Raw genomic sequence first — 25,102 nt, forward strand, 5'->3', positions numbered from 1 at the left:
ATACCCTTCCACGACACAACAACAGCAACAGCCGCATTCTATGCCAGGAGATTGGCACATGCAGACACCAATAATTACGGAAGTGACAGACAACACAAATAGTGGCAGTGAAGCACATCCAACAAACAAATCACTACCACCTCGAGCTCCAGAGATGTGGTCAGGGATTCAAATAGGGCTGTGACCAGAACTGCAGACGCCACAGTATAATGATGGACAGCAATTATCAGAGGAATTGTGTGAGGATATTTATCAGTGTGACCATGTTTATCCTTCCCCCAGTGTCAGAAATTCTTGATACAATTGAAGGAATTCCAGTCACGACTCATGCAATATTAAGCACTTTGATCTAGAAGCTACCATGAAAAGCAGAACTACTAGTTTTGCCAGTGGAGAACTGTAGAATTGTAGGAGCCATAAGCACAAGATTCTCAAGTGTCAGGAAACAGACACAATTGAAACTGAATTTGGGAAATACAGCAATTACATGTGTGTTCTTAATTGTTGCAAAATTGATCATGGATTGTACCCTGGGCATTAGTAGTATTTGAGAGTGGGAAGGAAGCATCAACTTCTCAGCGGGGAAAGCAAAATTTTGGATCGACAGTGCTTTAGTGGAGGTTGACGTAATACAGAAGGAAGAAATATGTGAGCAGTACTGTGGTGCGGCTGTATAAGCTTGATAATTACAAATAATAAATGCTGAACAACGTTTTCCCGGAAAACAACAAAAGTATCTACATTTTCAGATCAAGTAAGTGAGAAACTAAAGGAACCTATGCACCTCACTGATGAACAGCAGCATCCATTATTGAGCCTTTTATTATCTAATTCAGTTGGTTTTGAAGAAAAACACAGTCAAAAGATGTGTGTGTCATCTTGCTGCTAGGACCTACAGTCATAGCTTCTATTCAGTTCCCTGGTGTCTTAAGAAAGCTGTAGAAGAGGAAAATATGAACAACTTGCTTTATTTCTCAACTGAATTCACACCTGCTGAACAGATGTTTAGAAGACAGGAAAGAAACAAATGGGCAGATAAAATTTCAAAAGCAGAAGATGCTGACACACCTTGGGAAGAGAAAATTAGACAAGTTCTAGTTAATTTCACTGAGAAGGACAGGACCAGAAAAGTGATTATCACAGCAAATTTAAATACACTCCTGGAAATGGAAAAAAGAACACATTGACACCGGTGTGTCAGACCCACCATACTTGCTCCGGACACTGCGAGAGGGCTGTACAAGCAATGATCACACGCACGGCACAGCGGACACACCAGGAACCGCAGTGTTGGCCGTCGAATGGCGCTAGCTGCGCAGCATTTGTGCACCGCCGCCGTCAGTGTCAGCCAGTTTGCCGTGGCATACGGAGCTCCATCACAGTCTTTAACACTGGTAGCATGCCGCGACAGTGTGGACGTGAGCCGTATGTGCAGTTGACGGACTTTGAGCGAGGGCGTGTAGTGGGCATGCGGGAGGCCGGGTGGACGTACCGCCGAATTGCTCAACACGTGGGGCGTGAGGTCTCCACAGTACATCGATGTTGTCGCCAGTGGTCGGCGGAAAGTGCACGTGCCCGTCGACCTGGGACCGGACCGCAGCGACGCACAGATGCACGCCAAGACCGTAGGATCCTACGCAGTGCCGTAGGGGACCGCACCGCCACTTCCCAGCAAATTAGGGACACTGTTGCTCCTGGGGTATCGGCGAGGACCATTCGCAACCGTCTCCATGAAGCTGGGCTACGGTCCCGCACATCGTTAGGCCGTCTTCCGCTCACGCCCCAACATCGTGCAGCCCGCCTCCAGTGGTGTCGCGACAGGCGTGAATGGAGGGACGAATGGAGACGTGTCGTCTTCAGCGATGAGAGTCGCTTCTGCCTTGGTGCCAATGATGGTCGTATGCGTGTTTGGCGCCGTGCAGGTGAGCGCCACAATCAGGACTGCATACGACCGAGGCACACAGGGCCAACACCCGGCATCATGGTGTGGGGAGCGATCTCCTACACTGGCCGTACACCACTGGTGATCGTCGAGGGGACACTGAATAGTGCACGGTACATCCAAACCGTCATCGAACCCATCGTTCTACCATTCCTAGACCGGCAAGGGAACTTGCTATTCCAACAGGACAATGCACGTCCGCATGTATCCCGTGCCACCCAACGTGCTCTAGAAGGTGTAAGTCAACTACCCTGGCCAGCAAGATCTCCGGATCTGTCCCCCATTGAGCATGTTTGGGACTGGATGAAGCGTCGTCTCACGCGGTCTGCACATTCAGCACGCACGCTGGTCCAACTGAGGCGCCAGGTGGAAATGGCATGGCAAGCCGTTCCACAGGACTACATCCAGCATCTCTACGATCGTCTCCATGGGAGAATAGCAGCCTGCATTGCTGCGAAAGGTGGATATACACTGTACTAGTGCCGACATTGTGCATGCTCTGTTGCCTGTATCTATGTGCCTGTGGTTCTGTCAGTGTGATCATGTGATGTATCTGACCCCAGGAATGTGTCAATAAAGTTTCCCCTTCCTGGGACAATGAATTCACGGTGTTCTTATTTCAATTTCCAGGAGTGTAGATGCAGACATTTACGAATGGCAAAAAGCTATTGGTGTGAGCACATCTGTGATCCTCGTTACTTTCCAATAAGAATAGGTAGTGGCAATTATTATAAACTGGACCATTCATACTTGTGAAGATTCCAAACCCTGTTGTGTATTTATTGGTGTATCCAGAAAGTTTATGAATCAGAGGACGGTATCCCCATCAAGATATTAAGAAATATCATGTGAAGAGATTAACCATGAGAAAATGACTGTTGTTGTTATCATTTTCAGTCCAGAGGCTGGTTTGATGCAGCTCTCCATGCTACCCTATCCTTTGCAAGGTTCTTCACCCTTGAGCAACTACTGCAACCTACATCCTTCTGAATCTGCTTACTGTATTCATCCCTTGGCCTCCCTCTGTAATTTTTACCTTCCACACTTCCCTCCAATATTAAATTGGTGATCCCTTGATGCTTCAGAATGTGCCCTACCAACCAGTCCCTTCTTCTAGTAAAGTTGTGCCACAAATTCCTCTTCTCCCCAATTCTATTCAGTACCTCCTCATTAGTTACTTGATCTACCCATCTAATCTTCAGCGTTCTTCTGTAGCACCACATTTCGAAAGGTTCTATTCTCTTCTTGTCTAAACTATTTATCGTCCATGTTTCACTTTCACTTTCATACATGGCTACACTCCATACAAATACTTTCAGAAAGGACTTCCTGACACTTAAATCTATACTCTATGTTAATAAATTTCTTTTCTTCAGAAACGCTTTCCTTCCCATTGCCAGTCTACATTTTATATCCTCTCTACTTCGTCAATAACTGAGCAAGTGATTTATATGGCTCAAAGACTCCTTACGACTGCGAGAGAGAGAGAGAGAGAGAGAGAGAGAGAGAGAGAGAGAGAGAGAGATTACCTTTGACTCATAATATAAAGACTCTGTGTACATAATGTGAAACATTATGTGTACAACGGACTTACTTCCAACTGATAATTGCAGAGAGTAGAATCATAGTGGAATTGTAATTAGTGACATTGTCGTAAGCTGCCATTCTGAATACTGAATGTAATGTAATAAACTATGATAACATTTCATCTCATACAAGAGGATGGTATATCCTGAAATGTAGCTAGGAAGATAATTTATGGAAAATATTATTTCATGATTGGTTATTTTAACTTCTCCCTTGTCTGTGGCTTGGAACATTATTTGGTGTGCCATAACTCGTAGGGAACTTTGTATCCTGGGAAATCAGTAGAGCCTGCACCACAGTCGTCTATGCTCTATTTTAAGAGATTAAATTCTGGCCTTTATCAAAATTGATACACAACTTGGACACTGATTTCCACACTGCAGAGTGAGTACATCATAGCACCCAAGACGGTTTCCCACTGGTGTACAATTGTGCCTCTGATTATTTTAAGAATTTTCAGAGTCGACAATCGCCAGACTTCTGCAGAGACCCAGAGATTTTATTTCAGGTGCTGATATTGACAATGAGCATCAGCCAGAGTATGATCATGAACTGTAACTTGAGGATTAAAAATAGTAACAAATTTTCTACCTGGAAGTGTGGGAGATAACTGTGTAAAAATATTTGGAAAGTGACTTCTCTTGCCTGAAAGTTGCCATTGAAGTAACTAGATATTATTCAATCATAATAATTTAACTTCAGATTTCATGGGGAGGGAAGTTAAAAGTTTAAGCATGATAGTTTATCAAAATCCATGGTACACTGATACATTACAATGGTTCGCAGCCTGACAATATATGTTGCCCATTCTAAACTTCCTTTCTCATTTTCATCCTAATACTCAACCAAGCTGGTGCCACTGTTCTCCATCCCACCCTTCCGAATTCTTCAAATTAAATTTGTGTATGACATCAATTGCCAAAGCTTGATGTGTAAATATGAGACAATCCCTATATTAAGCTATTACACAATGTAGAAATGTTGACATCAGCAACAATAGTCTGACCTGTGAAAGGAAGATGACTTCATAATTCCTGACTGTCAAATTTGTGGAAATACCTCATCTTATAGTCCGGTAGATATAGTATTAAATTCCTACGTGAAACGTCTCATAAATAATACATATCTCTTCTCACGGAATGAACTTCTTAGCTGGAATGACTGATGTGTATATTATTAATAATATAAAATAATGTTTTATGTAAAATATGACTTTTGTACATCTTCAGTGCAGTAAAGCGATCAATGTAAACAAGTAATGGAAACTTATTTTCTCTGTGGGACTACAATAGTGTAAGAACTACCATATGCACCTCAGTTTATTGTACCTTTAAGTGCTTCGTGGCATGTTTGCTATTACTTTTTAAAGGAAAACATGTTTAACATTTTTTACTTATTCCACATCCATGAATACAGTTTCACTTGGGATCTGTGGAAGGGACATTAGCTTACCTCTTTTGTAAATATATATTATGTATTCTTATTTTATGACAAGTTCTACATCCCTGAGGAACTCCTCACATTGACTCTATGGAACAAAAAGTACATCTAATCTAATCACCCATTCTTTAAGTGTTATGCTCCATCCTGAAATATACATTACATTCAAGTAATTGAGTAGGTAGATCTACAAACTAAGCAAATTTTTATTACATAGTCAATATTAACCTTGACAAGTTGAATATATGCATTCCATGGTTGAGTCCCGTAGCGTAAATACCAGATGAAACTTCAAAGCCAGAGTCAAAAAGCATCACACATTTCACACGGCCATCTTTAGGCCTTATGTAGCCTAGGTAGGTGTCTTTCACGAACAGCCAGCGTTGCCTCCATGATGCACAAATGTCACCACAGAAGAAGGAACATCTGTAATAATAATATAATAATAATAATAATAATAATAATGACTGAAGGATTACAGTTTTCAGACAATACGATTACAGTTCTATGACAAGGTTCCTTGACCCCACCAACCTAATTAAAGGCTAAGACACTTATGGAAGAAACAAGGTCTTCCAGACAGAAGATTCATAATAGTAAAAGTGAGAAGGCCAAAACATAATGAACAGCAATTGGATCAGTTGCAATAAAATAAGGTGAGACAAATAAACAGGCAGGTAGAGCCAGGTGTGTGTCCTCTGGGGCTTACCATACAATGGAGAGTGCCCCCATCCACAGCCATCCCACCCCTGAACCATTATAACAAAAGAGGTATAGATGGGAACAGACCACTACCTTTCAGAAAACATTAAAAATCTGTTTAACTGTTCTTTTGTTGTCAGCTGGTATCAAGGTTAAGGAATCCTCAAGGTCTTTCCTTCAACAGAGTATTATCCCTAAAACTTTAAGGTGTGACAGAAGAGTAAACAGGGACGATCAAGGCAGCTGGCAGAGGAGGTAAAGTTGAAGGCCCACTGGACTCTGCACGCAGTGGGAGGCAGCCAACCTTCGACCGCCCTGCCCTAAAAGTAGTTTCAAATATTATATCTGAGAACAAAAAGAAGTTTCTCATAGAAAATGAAGAACTAAATTAAACTATTTGCATGTCTCCAATATTGGAGGCAACAAATCTGGAAGACCATACTTAGCACGGAGAGCCACAAGGAGGGGACATTCTACCAGGATGTGAGCTACTGGCTGTAAGGCTCCGCAATCACATGGGGGTGGCTCATTATATAAGATAAAACTCTGGGTTAATCTGGTATGACCAGTGCAGAGGTGACACAGTAAGGTGGAATCTCCCTGGGAGCAATGGCAGGAGCAGCATCCTACAGCAGTAGTCTTCTTTGACAGCACAGCGTTTTTCAGAAGAGGCAGTGACCCACCAGGTGGTGTTCAATCTCCAAAAATAGGAGACATCTTGTTTGCACTCACAAATTTGCAGCTGGGACCGACGAAGCAAATGTTGGGCAAGTAATTGGTTCTATAGCCAATGGTTGGCCAGTCTATTCCCTGAAATGTCTACATGAATTGTGACCCAGAGACAACTGAGCAGCCAGTACAACTTAGGTCAGAGAGAAGATGATGGTGAATAGTAGATTTCTCAGAGTGATCAGAGTAACATCATCAACAGCCTGGAGATTGATCACTGAATTACTAAAAATTAAAAAAAATGGTCGAGGAAGATCTATTTAATAAACAGTAGTGCTCAGCTGTAAAAACACTGTATATTCCTGGAGCAAATGTTATTTCTGACCAGTGTGAAATGTAAAAGTATATCCCATCCTATATGTGGTTCTACAGTCATCATTGTAAATGAAGGTAGCACCCTCATGCTCCTAAAGAACTGAGAGAAACAGATGGTGAATGGTCATGGGGGAGACAAACTTCAGGTTCCTGAAACTGACTGATCCTAGTATGCAGCCTGAATACTATCCAGGGTGTGGGAGTATTGGGAAAAATATAAAGTGCATTCTGATGGGGTTATGAAGAGAGTCTGGCAGAGGGCATCTGGGCACCTTCCAAATGGCAATTCTACATGCTAGTGTGTTTCAGAGGGTGAATGCCACCTGTATGCAAAACCAATCTGATAAGATGGATGATGAGCAAATTGTTGGATGGTGGTTGCATAACTGAACTCCAGAGATGGTACCATCATAACTGAAGAGGTATGATCCCTGCTTCAAAGACGGGAACTATGGAATTAGTCCGGAAGGCAACAGTGGCTAGTCTTACTCCTTGATATTGGACTGGGTCCAATAATTTCAAAGTCGAAGGTGCTACTGAGCCTTAAATCCGACAAGCATAGCCCAGTCGGAGCAAGATCAGGGCCAGTGAATATGGAGTACAGTAGCACGATTCACACCCAAACTGAGTCATATGTACTCCAAAAATTGAGTCATATGTACTCCAAAAATTGAGTCATATGTACTCCAAAAATTGAGTCATATGTACTCCAAAAATTGAGTCATATGTACTCCAAAAATTGAGTCATATGTACTCCAAAAATTGAGTCATATGTACTCCAAAAATTGAGTCATATGTACTCCAAAAATTGAGTCATATGTACTCCAAAAATTGAGTCATATGTACTCCAAAAATTGAGTCATATGTACTCCAAAAATTGAGTCATATGTACTCCAAAAATTGAGTCATATGTACTCCAAAAATTGAGTCATATGTACTCCAAAAATTGAGTCATATGTACTCCAAAAATTGAGTCATATGTACTCCAAAAATTGAGTCATATGTACTCCAAAAATTGAGTCATATGTACTCCAAAAATTGAGTCATATGTACTCCAAAAATTGAGTCATATGTACTCCAAAAATTGAGTCATATGTACTCCAAAAATTGAGTCATATGTACTCCAAAAATTGAGTCATATGTACTCCAAAAATTGAGTCATATGTACTCTGGGAAGACACATGCCTGAAATGCTGGCATTTAAAGCACTGAATTGGGAGTGGGAAGTACCGTTTCACATCACACTGGCAAATCATTATTTTGACATTTCCTGAAATTGGATCCCTCTCAAAAGTCAGGATAAATGCTCCAGTGTCAATCCTGTTGTCTGGTGGGGCTCAACATACGTGATGCATGAAGTGTATCCCTAGCTTCTCCAAATGTTCATGTAGTAGTTCATCCATCTGCAGTGACATGTCATTGGAAAAAATTTAACTTGCACTATGCTTACATTCTTATGGGGTGTTATGGTGAAAGCTGCAGCACCAATTTGTTTCCAAGAGAGTAACACCCTGGACTGGGTACGAATTTTTCATCTTAAGGTGGAACCACTTCGTAATTTACTACAGGAAGAGAGTTCGCCAAACACATTTACAATATTCTCCACAAAAAACATTGTTTTTAGTAAAGAAGCCTCCCCCCCCCCCCCCCCCATACGTTCAAATGCAAACCAGGAACTGAGGAGAGCGAATGTCTGCAAGTTGCTAGACTTTGCTTTCCTCTCACAGTGTGGCCAAGGAGGGAAAGTTTCTAAGGTTATAGCAATCTGCACTGAATTGTAGTTTGTCTGAAGAGACTGCCAGAGCCTTTTGGCTAGTGGCTGCTAACTTAGGCCTTTTCATCAAAGAATGGAAAATCCAGAATGGAATAATGACAATATTGTGAAAAGGATAGTTACTACTCACCATATAGCACAGATGCTGAGCTTCAGATAAACACAACAAAAAGACTGTCAAACAAAGATTTCGGCCAAACAATCCTTCATCAGAAGACACACACACACACACACACACACACACACACACGTGCAGACACAACTCGCACACACATGATCACAATCTTTGGCTGCCAAAACCAGACTCTGAAGTACACACACACACACACACACACACACACACACACACACACACACACACACACACACACGTGCAGACACAACTCGCACACACATGATCACAATCTTTGGCTGCCAAAACCAGACTCTGAAGTTTGGCCTTGGGATCACCACCATATGGTGAGCAGCAACTATTCTTTTCATAATTAGGTCTTTTTGCGACATCCGATACTTGTGATGGTGCCGCCTGTTCTAAACAAGTGTTCTTGCCGGGTTAAAGGCTACCCTGCCTTGATGGCCAGTGCCCGGAGTCCTAGTGTTCTCAGACAGACAGGCACCTACTCCATGGCATGTGTAAGGTGACAGGCCGGCATCAATAGTGCAATCCCAGCGTCGTCAAGGAGCTATCCCCCAACAGGTAGCCTGAGTCCGCCTTGCATTCCCCCTTGCATCGACTGGTTACCATGGTAAAGACTGGGCAAGCTTCCTTGCATGGCCGACACTTCTATAAAAAATTTTGGTAAGATGCAGACCACACCCAGGCGTGGTGACCAAACATAACTTCATCAAAATATAAAATAATGGAACAAAGTGGAAGAACTATAATCTACCTGCTACAAACAAGCTAGATTGTCAGCAGGTAATCTGTCCTAGAGAATATGTCTTGAGAAAAGATATAGCCAAAGAGTAAAACTGCAGCACAGGAAGGCAAGAAGTTATGCAATAGCTTGAGGAGGCTAGGGGGACTACTCAGTAGAATCAAGAATTTAACTGGAGAAAACAGAAAAACAGCAAGCAATGCTCACTATAATTGACAAACAATGTAGCAAATATTCAGAGGCATTTTGACATCAGTCTAAAAGTGAAGACACATATGGTGCTATAATAAAACTGATTGGTCTGAAACAGTGTTGCAAGGCTATCTACCAATAATTCATAATATAAGAGGGTCATCCGTGACACCTTTCATTACACTGGAAAGGAAGGTGCTAAGATGCTATTTTAAGCTCACAAAGAGTGCATATGGCAAGGAATGGCTGGCACAAATGGACACTTGTCTCAAAAAGAACAACATAAGAAGTTCCTATCAGACCTTTAAAACCAAGCTTTCTGAATATGGAGTACTGACACAGAGATTTAAAGATGAATTAGAAAAATAAACGGAATAATAATGATAACTGTAAGACTTAGTTGTTATTTAACAAGTTTCTAAACTGCAATGAACACAAAAAGAACTTAATGAAGCAGTAAAATGAGGCATAAGGGCCAGATTCTATGCCACTACACAAAAATAAAACCATAGAACATTTTTATCGCCGAAGAACAACTGGGCGACACAGATTCATGGCAAATATTTCAAGCTGGTATTTCTAATGTGGCAGAGTGTTTTTCAACAGTTACATAAATTATGGTACACTAAGAGGGTTTACAATGTACAATGGCTGGGAATTCTTTGTGTAAACACAGGAGAATGGACTAGAATGACAAACAGAGGCATAACACTCCTGCCAGAAGTATTTTACACCCTCTTCAATGAACCATAGAGTGGCATAAAGGGCATCACAAGGAAAATTCATCAAATAAAGCTGGTTTCAAAAACAACTACCAGATTTCAAGCAGATTCTAAACTCAACAGAAAATCAGTAACAAAATAATTGAAAACAAAGTATTTGTAGATTTCACCAAATAAGAACTTCAAGTCAAGGAGAGACATACATTAAAAGATTAGAGGACAGTGGTGTACATAATGGATCACAAAACCTCACCCGGAGGATATGATCCCATGAAGCAGAAGTAAGATTATCTTTATATTACAGTAATTTAGTAAGGAAATAGAGCATTATAAATAAGGTTTAGCTAAAGGTTATAAGTGAAAGAAGTGTAGGTAAGAGTGCTAGAAACAGGAAAGGAATGGAGCAAGCCTGGAACAGTTAAATTGTCTGCACATTCCCATATGAAGTGGTAGTTGTGCAGATCATCATCAAATAATTAACAAAGTGAAGCAACATACTTAAATAAATGGCTAACATATAGTGTTTGGAAGAAGAGATTCACAATAAGCTACAGATCACTCTGCATCAGGTACACTTTACATGTGTGTCTGGTAGCGAAGTAATATCCCACATTCTGTCAATTTATCTGAGGTTTTGTAGCTCTCACTGTCTCAGTTAAGTCACTGGAAATGAAAAGGATAACAATGACATTGAGGCAGCAAACAGGGCAAGTAAGGTTACTTACCGAACACACACCGCGCATCTGCACACACCGAAGCAGTCACAGCCTGCACGGGCAAGCTGGGTGCTCCCCGTTCTCTTCAGCACCATTCCTTCCTTGCCCTTTAAGCCCAATTCCCTAACAAATGAGAGGTGACTCACTTCTAGGAAATACGCCTAAAATATAAGTGATTGAAACATGTAATGGAAAATGCAGCAATTAGTATTTTTAATATACAGAAAAATCATACATGGTCCTGGCAGAAACAGTATAGAATGCTTGCCAGTCTTTGGCTTAAATTGCTGCACATACCAGAGGTAGTACACAGGAAACTTCAGTGGCAGTGGTGTGGCACTGCAATTCCTCCACTCATGGCAATGCATTGTAGCAGTTTATGAGCCACAGGTATCACACAAATAAGCCAGCATTTGCATGTCTTGACAGTGATTATTTTGAATGTACCATCTGTGGAGTTCATATCAATATGCTTATGGTCTAGTAACCATAATTATGGAAGGGATACTGTCAGGTTTTCTTGTTCTTGGACTACAGAAAGATTCGGGGCACAGAAAGCTTTGGGAACTGCAGACTATGTGACAACTGTATCCACAAGAAATGCTGTTCTCATAATTTAATGATGACTTCGTACACAAATAAGCAAGACAGACCAAAACAGAATCTGCATGTGGATGTACCTCACAGTCATGGCATAGGAAGCTTATAGTTGATTCATCACCCCTCTCATATTCCATACTTTTTTTGCATTTGCAACAGCCCCTGTGTAGAATTCTGAGAGTTGGTATGTAACAGGGACATAAAAAGCCTGAAGAATGAGAAAGCCAAATGGAAAGAAGAGGAAGACTTTTCACTAAGTGACTCTAGTGTGATTATGTCACCAGCAAATGATGTCATAGGTATTGGAATGATTTTGAATATAAAATTTTAAGCTGTGAATGACTTAATATGTCTGGTATAGTAAAGAAACAATCTTCAGCTGATTTATTCAACCGTGAAAATGAATCAATGCTAAAGGCCAATACTCAAATTAGAAATTTGTCTCTCAAATACAAAGTACCAAAATAAGAGAAAAAATTTATTACCAAACAAGATAATAATGTATACCGTATTTACTTGAATCCAAGCCGCACTTTTTTTCCTGTTTTTGTAATCCAAAAAACCGCCTACGGCTTAGAATCAAGTGCAAAGTAAGCGGAAGTTCTGAAAAATGTTGGAAGGTGCTGCCACAACTAGCTTCTGCCATCGAATATATGTAGCGCTACACAGGCATGCTTTGCAGGCACAAAGATAAATACCGGCACCAAAACCTCTGCGTCAGTAAATAAATTAAAAAAAAGGTGGAAGACGAGCTTTTTTCTCCGCCCCGAGTTTCGACCACTGCATTTTTGTACATTATCCAACAAAGTAAAAACAAATTTCGTATTGTTCATCTTCGAATGTAGCAGCATTTCAATGTACTACAAAAATCCGACTGGCAAGACTGTTTGGGATATTTGCCAATAGGGCCAACTCCTACGTTCTGAATTTTTTCCTACCTGTGAGAAGAGATGGTTGCTGACAGGAACTTTTATGAATTGTGAATCACATGCAGTATTCTCTTCACCATAAGAATAATACGAATATAAACATTTTGCCATGTATTCTTTCGTGTTTGCTGCTATCTCCTTTAAATCCTGTCTGCCTAATAAACTACGAAATTAGAGTGAGACAACAGCAAACGCGGAAGAATATACATATCATGTCATGTTTATATTCGTATTATTCTTATGGCTAATAGTGATACAGTCAGAAATGAAGCATGGCAATTGACTAGATTTTTAAATCTAAGATGACTCTAATTTCTATGCAGAATGTAATGTACTAAAGAGGCGTCTGCAAAGATTTTCAAACGGAGAAAAATTTTCGCTAAACTCTTGTTCAGAACATCTTCTATCATATGCAGTCTATTATTTGGTTCTTCTTGATCATTATCAAAGAAAGCAGCAGTGTAAGTAACAACAAATAGCAGTCTCTTGCCATTGTTTCGCTAATGAGACGATTCCTGTCGTTTTTTTTTTATTGTAAGCAGCGGCAGTGCACACAAAAGCAAGCCATGCCGCGAGCAGCGACAGGCCATAAGCACTTATTATCAGAATGCGACAAACAATTTATGACACAGTACAGTAATGCATTTTCAGCTTAGAGTGACGTAAACACCTATAACAAAGAGAACGGCACTAATCAGATCATAGAAAAACAAGCAATCTATTGAAACCAGATGAAGCACGTGAAAAAGGAAGGGTACCCGTATAAATACGGATGGAGCGTCTGACGTATAGCAATGGCTACCTGGTAAAGCTTAACTGTTAAGCTTACGACTCGAAAAACTGCTGTAGCTGTATCGACATTCATTCGACCTAAGTTGTCTCTCATATTACAATGGACCAACATTGTTTCGATTTGGAGGTGCGGCCGAAGACTTTTCTCTTCCCTTGAATTTCAAGTCTCAAATTTCAGGTGTGGCTTAGATTCGGGAAATTTTTTTTTCCTTTGATTTTGAGTCTCATTTTTCAGGTGCGGCTTAGATTCGAGTAAATACTGTACTAAAGAGACTACAGTCCCCAGACAGCCACTGAACACACTGCATACAACATTAGACTATACAACTGAGGATATACAACACCATAAACATGTTTGTCTGTTACAGCGCATCAATGGAGACAACTGAGTGAGTGTGTGTGAGGTGTGATTCGCAATGTCAGGCATTCTCTCAGAGAGGTTCCTCAGGAGACACAAGCACCCAGGTACACAGTTACTGTGAAATACAAATGCCAGGGAAGCACTAAAACAAAACATTGGCTTCTTAATCCTAATAGAGTTAACTTATAGGGCCCACCAAACTCAATAGCTTCCTGTTTGAATAAATTGTAAAATGCTCTTACAGCATTATATAAGGGATAATCAAAAAGCTTGCATTGCCACAACATATGTGCAACTTAGCATGACTCCGATGTAAGTATATAAACACAGACATATAGGCACCGGATTAGGGTAGCATTCGAGTCTTTCTGACGTGCATGTGGCAAATGCAGAAACTATGGTGACATTCCTACTAAATCTTTCCAACATCACCACTGTGCTGCTATTCCTTTGTTGGCTGCCAAAGGAGTAATACCGGTAGATGTCCATCAGAGAATGGAGAATATGAATAAGACAGTATGCGTGTCAGAAACCATCTTTGTGAGAAGGGGCACCAAGTGGTGCTGCTGCTCCTTCAGGATAATGCACACCCCATACTGAAGATGCCTGAACACGGAAGTTACGTCAACTCAAGTGGGAGACACTTGAGCACTTGTCCTCTAGTCCTGATCTCTTCCTATGCAATTATAACGTCTTCAGTACCTTTAAAAGTGCCCTGAAAGGTCGATGATTCCTGTGGATGAGGATATGCAACAGGAAGATACGTACTTTTCCATGCAGCAGGAGACAGTGTTTTACCAAATGGATATCATCAACTTTGTGCCTTGATGGGATGATTTTGTCTGATCAACATACCGATTCTGACTGTGTGGCCTTTGAACAAGAACTTTTTGACTGCCCCTTAGATAAATATTCCATTGTAGCACAGATTTAGGGGTCAGAAATATATGTAGAGAGGCAATAAGAGTCTGTTTTCTTGTGGTTGCTGCTGGTAGAAGCCACCAATCACAAGAACCACTGCACAATTTCATACACACATCGTGAACAACGACAACAGGTGAGAGCATAATGGAAATGGTCATTTAAATCTAGCGGCAAATGCTGCAACCAAAATGATGTTAATTATGAAGAGGCTCGCTATTAAAACCTAATGCGCATTCCAAGAAGAGTCCAGCAACGTAATACTTCCTTCAGTTATGACAGAACTGGGGAATTTGAGCTTGTATGGAGGAATACATTGAAGAACTGCTTCTGCAGCCACTATTAGTATCTTTTTGTTTATATATTCACACAATCAGTTATGAGACATTCAATTTCATTATCACTGCTGAACAGCTATCACCCGATAGTAAGATTGAGTGTCTCAAAACTGATCATTTGGATAAATAACTAAACAGTCTTGACAGTGGATGTGAAAGGATTTATTCAATTTATTCTTAAAGTACTTCAGCCCCAGATCTTCAGAAACATTAGCAACACGAACAAACCTTGCTTAAAACTTACTGACTGCCTTCTTTGTTACATTTTATTTGTGGCTGGAACAGGAAGGGAGGAAAATTACAATGTACACTATACTACACATACGATGATGTGTTTGCCAAGTACAAACATAGAAAATGTCAACAGTGTGTGGAGTAACGCAAGAGGTTGTATGGACTGATGAGTCACAGTGGAGGATGTGGCATCCTACAGGACATGTGCAGGTCTACCCATTTCCTAGTTTGTGCTCCGCTCATTAGCCTTGGTTGATGGCAAAATGAACACCAGTTTTGTAGAAATATGTTAGCAATTAGTATATTAACCACAATTTAGCAACAGTTTCTAATCTAACATTTTCTGTAGCAGAGTATAATGCTCCAGTCCATGAAACAAGGGTTGCTGCATTGGTATCACAAGGTAATGGGTTAACAATGCTGGACTTGCCCAATCAAAGCATCCAAGCAAACTAAAATCAACATCTTTGGAATGACCGAACAACTAGGAACATGCAACATTAATTTGATCACACTTGAATAACAACAAGTCAACGTACTTAAGAAAGAATACGAATGAAGTCTGCCTTTGGTGTATTAAAATTTAGTGGAAAGTGGAGCTGAAAATCTAACAATGCAATAAAAGCTGTAGACTAAAGAAGGAAAGTGAAAGGAGACTCATTGTGGAATATGAGCCACAAGAAAATGATTGAGGAGACATGCTTTTGGAATGTTGGAGTTATCTGTAGGCTAGGCACTGTTAAAAACCACAAGAAATTCTGTTGTTGGAGAAGAGATCAAGGGCCTGCTTCTCCCATGATCAGAGCTGAGAGCTGTGATGAGTCCAGCTTTCCTTGCATTTGTCCTAGTTTTTAGGGTGTCCTGGGAGGAGGGGGGGGGGGGGGGGGGAGGGAGGTGTTATGCAACTGACTAACATACACCCAGACCTTTTTCTGTGCCTGGAGAAATTCTGTTGATCTGAAGTAAACAGATTTTGAATTAAAAAAATGAGACCTTCTCTTATGCACATATTTTCTGTACGACTTTAGTGACAACAATGAGAAGCTGCCAACAATCTACGAACACATGCACCGTGCCGCTGCCCTACCTGCCAGACAGTTGCATAGAGGCAACTCAATGGTTTAACTCAACTCAATGTTTCACTCCACATGTCTGTGCCACAGACACAATATCTTGATACTGCAGCACAATAACTTATGTAATTTTGTACCATTTACTGTTTATTTTTATTTATATCTGTTGCCTATTTCTTTTAATTGTACGTGTGCTAGTAAACATGCTGTTAAATGCCCTAAAATTCCAGTCACAACAGACTATTTCTTATTTGTAGATGCAAAATGCCAAAACATAAATGCATATTTAACAATGATATTACGGAAAGAATAAACCGCTACTAACCATCCAGGTGAGATGTTGCAGACAGACACAATGAAAAGACTTTTATACATTTAAGCTTGGGGCTAAAAGACCTTCCCCCAGAGCAGAAAACACACACATATTCACATAAATACAACTCGCTCACACATGACCATACAATGTGGCTGGACTGCAGACAGCTTAAATGTACAACAGTCTTTTTGTTTTGCTGCCTGTGACTCAGTGTCTTGCCTACGTTGTGAGTAGCTATCTATCTTTTTCATAAGAATGCTGTTATTCCACCCTGGACTCTCAAATGCATATTTAATAGTGGTTTGCAAAACAAATATCCAGTGTAAAAAGCAAGAAATCATGACTGGGAAGTAGACTGCACAATTTGTTTGCAAATAAGGATGGTTCCGACAGAAATTACCACTTAAGCAGAAGAGGCATAAAGATAATTCAAAAACCAAGGTTAGTGGTTCAAACATCACAACATTCTGTGAAAAGGCTACAACTGGCTCAGATGAAAATCTGATTTGTGCAGCGAAAGGTATACTGGTTTACCACACAGTTTTTCACCACATGTCATTCAAGTCTTTGTATAGCTCTAAATCTTGAATTGATTAATATTTCCAGAGTCAAATACTACAAAGGAGATAGGATGCAATGGCACCCCATAGCTACAGCTACTGTGAAGAACATGTTAAGAACCTAAAAGGTGAGCCATTCATAAGTATCTAAGGATGCTAGTAATTATGGAAGCACTACATTATTCCACACCATCATTCAGCACTCCACCGAAAGAATGGCATCACATCAAAGCTCCTTGAAACCAAAAGTACTGAAAATTAGACATCTGATAAAATTACTGAGATTATTCTATAGTAACTGTGGAAACATGCTCTATGAAAGTATGTATGATTTTTCTGGTGACAACTGCAACACAGTCTTCACTGGAGGGGGTACAGCTGGGACACACAACGTCTTGTATAAGCTGAAAATAGAAGTAAATCCAAATATTACAGTGTTGGTGTAGTATGTTCTGCCTATATAGCTCATAACACTGCATCATAGATATGACACACTTCTTATCAACAGCACCTGTGGTATTGAAAATAATAAACATTTTCTCAGTTTATGCAGTTTGCACAGAGGTACTCACAGAAACAAAATACAAACAGCTATTATTTCACTAAAAACATTATAGCTTCACCTCTTTCTCGCAATATAAGCCACTGAAAGATTATTTTGAAAGCTTAGACAGACCACCCATCATGATCAGAAATTTTTTTCTACGGCCCACTGTCTGAAAACACCCCCATGCCAACCTGCACAGATTTTGAAATTGTCAGTCATATGAAACCTAACTCACACTCTTCCCACATGACATGCTGAAAACCACTGATCAAGGCAGTCAGATAGATGCAGTATTTATTGATACCTAAAAAGCATTTGACTTGATGCCACATCTTCACTTATTGCTAAAAATACAACTGTATAGACTATCAAGTGTAATTTGTGACTGGATTGAGGATTTTTTTGGTAGGGAGCACACAGCAATTTGTCTAAGAGAGAGACTCATCGACAGACATAGAAGTTATTTCATGTGTACACCAGGAAGTGTGTTGGGTGCCTCACTGTTCTGCTGTATATTAATGAACCTGCGGACAATATAACTAGTAACCTCAGACTTTTCACAGATAATGCATGTATCTACTATTAAGTATATGATGGAAGCGGCACAAATATTTAGTCAGATCCTGATAAGATTTCAAATTGTCACACAGATTGGTAACTTCCTTTAAATGTTCAGATTTATAAAATTGTGCGCGTCACAAAATGAAATGATGTAGTATCCTAAGGCTACAGTACTAAAGAATTACAGTTGGGATTGGTAAACTCAAACAAATTCCTGTGTGACCACTGGTAAATACATGAAATGGAACAATTACAAAGATGCAGTCATGAGTAAAGCAGGTAGGAGACTTTGGTTTATTTGTTGACAGTAGGGGACAACGACAACTAAGAAAGCTTTGTCTCCTTGTGGTGCTCAATGAAGCACTACAATACACTGTCTAATCGAAAGTAACCACACATGTCAATGGGATGCTGAATCGACCAATAGATACTGTGAGAGGCAAACCCATCAGTATAAAAGAAGACTGGGAGTATCGTGTCGTCAGGAGAGAAGCAGTAACAGCAGAATGGGTCAGTCAGGAGAGCTCAGTTACGTTTAATGTGGAATAGTAATTGGATGTCATCTGAGTAACAAATCCAATAGAGATATGTCAACCTTATAAAGCTGAAAGTTAAGCTGGTGATGAGGTTCTGAAGAGAAAACAAAAAGGAACACCCACAGCTAGGCCAAGACCAGACAGACCTCACGATCTGATGGACAGGGACCATCAAACATTGGGTAGGGCAGCTGTAGAAAATCACACGAAATTGACAAAAGGAATCACCTTTGGTTGATAAGTGCTACCAGCAGTCTAGGTAATGCAGTGATTGTGCATAGGAAGTTAAAAAGGATTAGGTACAACAGTCAAGCAGCTCCTCATAAGCCACACATTTCTACAGTCAGTGCAAAATCGTGGTTGAGGTGGTGCAAAAAGTGACATCACTGGACACTGGATAACTGGAAACAAAGTGATTTGGGAGTGGTGAATCATGTCATACCCTGTGGTGAACTGATGGAAGGGTTTACGGTTGCCCGGACAACATTACCCGGCATCGTGTGCATTGCCAATAGTGAAGCACAGAGGAGGTGGTGTTACACTATGAGGCTGCTGTTCATTTTTAGTCTGTGGTCCTCTTATTGTACTTAAGAAAATGCTGTAATGCATATAGCAGAGGAAGAGTTTGGAGACTACGACAGTTTGTATTAGTATGACAGTGCAGTATAAAGCAGCACCTGCGAGGCAACAGTTTGTCGACAATAAAATTCCCAAAATGGACTGGGGTGCACAGAGCCCCAACCTGAACACAATGGAATACCTTTGGGAAGAGTTAGAATGCCAACTCCACTTCAGACCCCAGAGTCCAACATCACTACCTTATCTGATTTTTGATCTTGGTGAATGGGCTGCTATACCTTGAAAAACATTCAGACACCTCATCAGAAATGTCGCCAGCAGAGTTCAAACTATCACAAGATGAAGAGAGGACACATCCCTTATTAAAGTCCACTAATAGGTGTCTGGATACTTTTGATCAGAAAGTGTATTTCAGACACTTCTCTCAAAGCAAATGGGGCTGAAGTGTCCTCACAAGCAGTGATATCACAGATTTGAAAGCTCCAACATGAAAATGAACAGGTTATGCAGCTTTTTTGACCACAGCGACTTAATCGTTCAAGCCAGCAGCTCAAGACTGGACTCTAGTGCTGCAACCGATTGTACGGGTGGTAACAAGAGGGCTACATACCAACTACAGTCTGTCTCATAAAAATGTATTGCTCTGCTTTATATTCAATGTCGGTGATATTATTTCATCAAATAATATGAGGAATATCTTTGTTTATATACTGTAAGTATCTTCACAAGGATGATTCAAGTCACAAGCAAACAACTGTTATTTAATCAGTCTGAACAACGCTAACAAAGGTGAAGCTATACATCCGTAACATCACAAAGTTTTATGTAGGTGCATACTATTACTAACTTTAATTAACACTTCCGTTAAATGTTAGTACATGTGACAGCTTGTACTAAGACTGTGAGAGAGAGAGTCTGAGCAAAAAACCTCAGAAAAAATTTAAGAAGAAACAGCTACAGATGACAAGTCTGTTTTCTAAATATACATGAAGTGAAATAGATTGAAGTGGAAGAAGCCTTATGTCTTATGCACTTTTCGATACACCACTCGATGGAGGTGGACTTATGGTCAAAGCATTAAAATCATTTTTCAGTGACATGATTGCTAAACAATGTGGTTGTGAAATAATTGTCAAGCAGATAATTAACTAAACTACAGAATTATAATCTGTCACAATCATAGCTTCTTAATTGGGAAGGGGTTGTTACACATGGCACTGCCTTTTTTATACTGCTAAAGAGATTCTTCCAGAAGCTATCAACAAAATTAAATTTCAAGAATGTGTATTCATATACAGCTCACAGTAAAGTGCTGAACTGAGAGGACTTCACTTGCAGAAAAGAAGAATAAACCAACAAAGACCAGTGTAATATTCTGCAGGAAAACTACTAAAACAAAAATGACATTATACTGTTGCAAGGATTGTGGTGTAGCTCTCTGAAATAGTCTTCAGTACAGAGTATACAACACACAAAAATAATTTCAAATTATTATGTTTATGTTAAAAATAGCAAAAAATTGTTTGCATCCATTATGAAAGTTATATTAAGCATGAACACACAGTTCCTATATTAGAACAATTCAAATAATGTCCTGTATTACACATGTAGTTTAAATTACAGCCAGTAGTTTAGTGATACTTAATCCTTTGACTGCTGCGGACATGTTAACTCATCATGCCTCGTCATTCCCCTGGCGTGCCTGTTGTCTATATACGCGGCCTTGGATCTTCCATACAGTGCTAAGGACGTGTTTACGCATCCCGCGCCACCAGCCTTCCCACCGCTAGGGACAAGTTTAGGCGCGCTGAGTCACAGCTACCTGAGCACTACAGACATGTACACATGCAGAGCTGTCTTTCTGCCCTGCTCTTCTAGTAACTGTTCAGCGGTCTGACTGTGTAGTTCGAGAGTGCATATATCTTTGTTGCTGTGTTCGCTCTTTGCAGAATTCGACTTAGTTTTCTATATTTTCGCCAGTTTTCTTGTTTTCTATATGAGAAATGTCACGTCGCTGTGGTTGCACAGATAAAGAAATCCTGGATATGCTCACTAAGAGCGACAGTGAGTGTGAATTATCTGACATTGCTAACAGTGATGAGTCTTCAACAGAATCTCGAAGCTGTAGTTCTCAGCCCTTTACATCAGAGGAGAGAGCAATAATTACAGTCAGCAGTTCCTCTGAATCTGAGGAATCAGAAAGTGACAGTGAAATGGTTCAGAAAAGAGCGCGCTTAAGTGACACATTTAACTGGAAAGAAACAGATTTCCAGCCGTTCAACCATTACTTCGATGACTCGAGTTCAGGATACAAATGTCAATTAGACACTGACCCAAGCATTCTTTCATTTTTTGTGATAATTACATCTCACGAACTGTTGCAATTTATTGCAGATGAAACAAATCGTTTTTACGTTTACACCAGAGAAAATACTACAGAATCTGTGAATTCTCAGCTGTCAAAGGGGAACGACACTGGATTTGAGGAAATGTATTGTTTTGTTGCTGTTTGCCTTCTAATGGCACACGTTAAGAAGTTAAAATTAAGTAATTGCTGGTCCAGAGATTTTTTGTCGCATTCTGGATTTGTGCATTCTAAATGCTCATGCTCCCCACCAGTCGGTAACAGGGCAAAAAATGGCACTCGCAGAGTTTCACCTTTCTCTCGTAAGGGAGATTGTAGAAAAATATGCTACAGAACAGAGTAAAGCTGGTAGGGGAGGGTGCTACAATGACTAGAATCCTCTGTGATTTACAGGGAGACATTTTCCAGCTGTTATCATGAGTGAACATTTGCAGAAAAGTACGCTAATGCACAGATGCATGGTTTACATGAAACAAAGTGTGCTGGGAAACTAGATACCAATGCAAAACCTGCAATGTTTCATTATGTGTTGCACCCTGCTTTGAGACTTATCATGCAAAGAATCATTACTAATCATTGGTAACTAAATCTGAGAAAATTTGTTGACGCTTCTGAATGAATTACTAAAAAAAGAGGTAAAAATGTAAATAAAAAAAATATAAATCTATTTTTAACTTCGCCAGTGCCAGTCCAAAGCCCAGATCGAAAAGAAGGATGGGAAACAGATGCAACAGGTTTAAAATTAGTCAAACAAAGTCTGACTTCTTCATATGTAGCAGTTTACTGGCAAATGAATGGACTTGGTGATGGAGATGGCGCAATATCTGTACTCTGGCAAATTTAATTATGCCGAGTACAATGCGCCAGTATAACAAAACCCATACATTAATCTGCATATGATATATTTAAATTATTAAGAAGTAACATAGACAGTTATATTCTTTTATCTTTGGTAGTAAAAATGTAGATCACACTCAGTCTACTTGTACAAAACATGTTTTCCATAACTGATTTAAACGCCTTTGATCAATGAGAAACAACATGCCAAAGTTAAAACTCTTTTCTCAGTGCGATTTTTCTTGCTACTTTGCTTCTGTTACCCAATATTGAAAATTAAACTGACCGTTCTGGGGAGTGTGGGGGGCTTAAAATTTGTTGTTCGAATGAGACTGGCTTTGAAGCATTAACAGAAAATGGTATTTGAAAAATCAAATACACCCTGCTTTCATCTTTTCATAAAAAGTAACATCTTTTTGACTAATTTGTAGATTATTGGAAAATAGTAGGGGAATAAAATTTTTTATTCCTTATCATTGTGCAGTCAATCTATTGCACACTCGATTTCATTTCCATCATGCGGTCACACTATTAGATATGCTAACCCAAAGTTTACATTCTTTCGGGCCTGATTTTCGCGCCCAACTATCATTCCAGTTGTACAGCTTGGTATGTTTTATGGAGCATAGATTTTTAGCAAAATCAGAACGAAAATACAGCATTTTTGACGTTTTTACAAAATCTCCAATTTTGTGCTTAATTCATTCAGTACTGAAAAGTACTATGGAAATGAAACTTTATATTTAAGAACCTTGTGTTGTTAGGTCACTACATGCCAAATTTCATGTTCGTCATAGCATTAGCTCAGGAGAATCAAGAAGCCAAACTTCGAAATTTTTTCAGGCACCTATTTTTTTGGCTGATTTATCTACAATTTTCTGGTTCAATATGGCTCGTAAAATTCTTGTCATTATTATTCTTAAGAGAATGCATAAAGTTGTATAAAATGGCCAAATTTTATTTCTTTACAAAAACTATTGCCCGAGATATTACACCTCAAAGTCGCCAGAAATTCATGTTGGCTCTGTGCGAGTCGTATTCAGCTGAGAAATATTCAGCACAGGGTGGGTTTAGCAATGCGGGCCGATCCATTCCTGGCGGTGGCTCCGAGAGACAGGCAAGCAGCGCAGTTAGACGGATTATGCTGCAGACCGCGGCACCTCAGCGCGCCAAGCAGGTGGCGCACCTTCTGCAGTCAAAGGGTTAACTTGTCTAATGATGATATGAACTCTAGTACCAAGATTTTGTATGATAATGTCACACCAAAGAAATATTTTAATGTAATTAGAAAATGATGATATACTTTAAGGACTAACAGTGCATTGGTAATTATTCTGTTATGTAGTGGAATAATCATCATTTTGTGTTTACATATTTGGAAGTTAGTCTATTCTATTCTGTTTTGACAGGACCATGTACAATGACAGGAGTATGAATAACACATTTTTAATGTGACACAGAGAAAATATAAAAATCATCATGTTATGTAGACACAACTGAAGCTGTTTTTCTCAAATTTACAATTTTAATAAAACCTTGCACACGCTATTGCAACAAACACAGAGAAAACTGCATGCAAAAAAATAATAAAAAAAAGGAATGAAAGAAGGGAAGTTAACTTCTCATTCATGAGGAGATGGATAAAAATAGAATACAAGCTTGAACTGACAGAGCAAACTGGTCATCATTTTCCATCCTGGCATCTGCCTTGATTGATTTAACAAAACCATGGTAAAACTAAATGTGGATGGTCAGAGTCTAGTGCCTTACCCTTTGCACTATGTAGCTTGTTGCTAGTAAGAAATGAGCTGAAGGCAAAATGATTAATAAATAGAACATAACAAAGAAAGTTACACTGTCAAGTAAAGCAAATTATATACTTAACCAATGATTCATACACTGAAAGAGGGAGAGGAAAGGGGGGGGCAGGGGGAGGAGGGAGAGAAAGAATGAGAACACAAATAACTGGAAACTGTAACAGACATAAAACATCCAGGATAACGTAAATATAATTGAAGGGAAAGCAGATGCCAGGCTGAGATTAATTGGAAAAATCTTCAGGAAACTTAATACATTCATGAAAGAAGTAACTAATGAAACATTTTTAACACCAATCCTTGGGTATTGTTCATGGCAAAAACCATTAACATGTGGGATTAATGGGACAGATAGAGAAGATCCAACGGAGAGCAGCATATTTCAAAAGGGGATTATTAATTTTGTTTTAGTGCAGGATCCACCTTAGGCAACCGACTTTTTCTTCTATTTATCCAGGCATGTTTTGCTGAAGTTACAGCATCAACATTTGATTTGTTGAATTTTATGTTTAGAATAGTGTGATGTAGGTTTGCTGTGGTGTTTCAGAGTTTGTTGTAGATCAGACTAACCATGTCTAGGTAAAAAGAAGAAAAAAAATGTTTGCTTAAGGCGGATCCCATCCAAAAACAAATTTATCTGTAAGTAAACATGGACACAATAATGAGTTGGAGAAATGAGGAGTTAGAAATAAATCTCTGTCTAAGGAACCATAAGGTAAAGGAAAATGAGAAAGAAAGA

General features: G+C 39.7%; 1 protein-coding gene across 2 annotated transcripts in view; it reads right to left on the minus strand.

The window, feature by feature from the left end:
* LOC124788227 (phospholipase D1) overlaps nt 1-25,102 on the minus strand; it is a 180,664-nt gene that overhangs the window by 127,144 nt on the left and 28,418 nt on the right. Inside the window, exons 5-6 of one of the 2 annotated variants that reach the window (XM_047255408.1) lie at nt 11,007-11,158; nt 5,198-5,395 (exon numbers count right to left, since the gene is read on the minus strand). In XM_047255408.1, the coding sequence (XP_047111364.1) occupies nt 5,198-5,395; nt 11,007-11,158 (350 nt within the window). The remainder of the gene's footprint in view (nt 1-5,197; nt 5,396-11,006; nt 11,159-25,102) is intronic. The other variant, XM_047255409.1, reaches the window with a different exon arrangement.

This window comes from Schistocerca piceifrons, chromosome 3 (genome assembly GCF_021461385.2).
Source record: "Schistocerca piceifrons isolate TAMUIC-IGC-003096 chromosome 3, iqSchPice1.1, whole genome shotgun sequence".
Lineage (NCBI taxonomy): Eukaryota > Metazoa > Arthropoda > Insecta > Orthoptera > Acrididae > Schistocerca > Schistocerca piceifrons.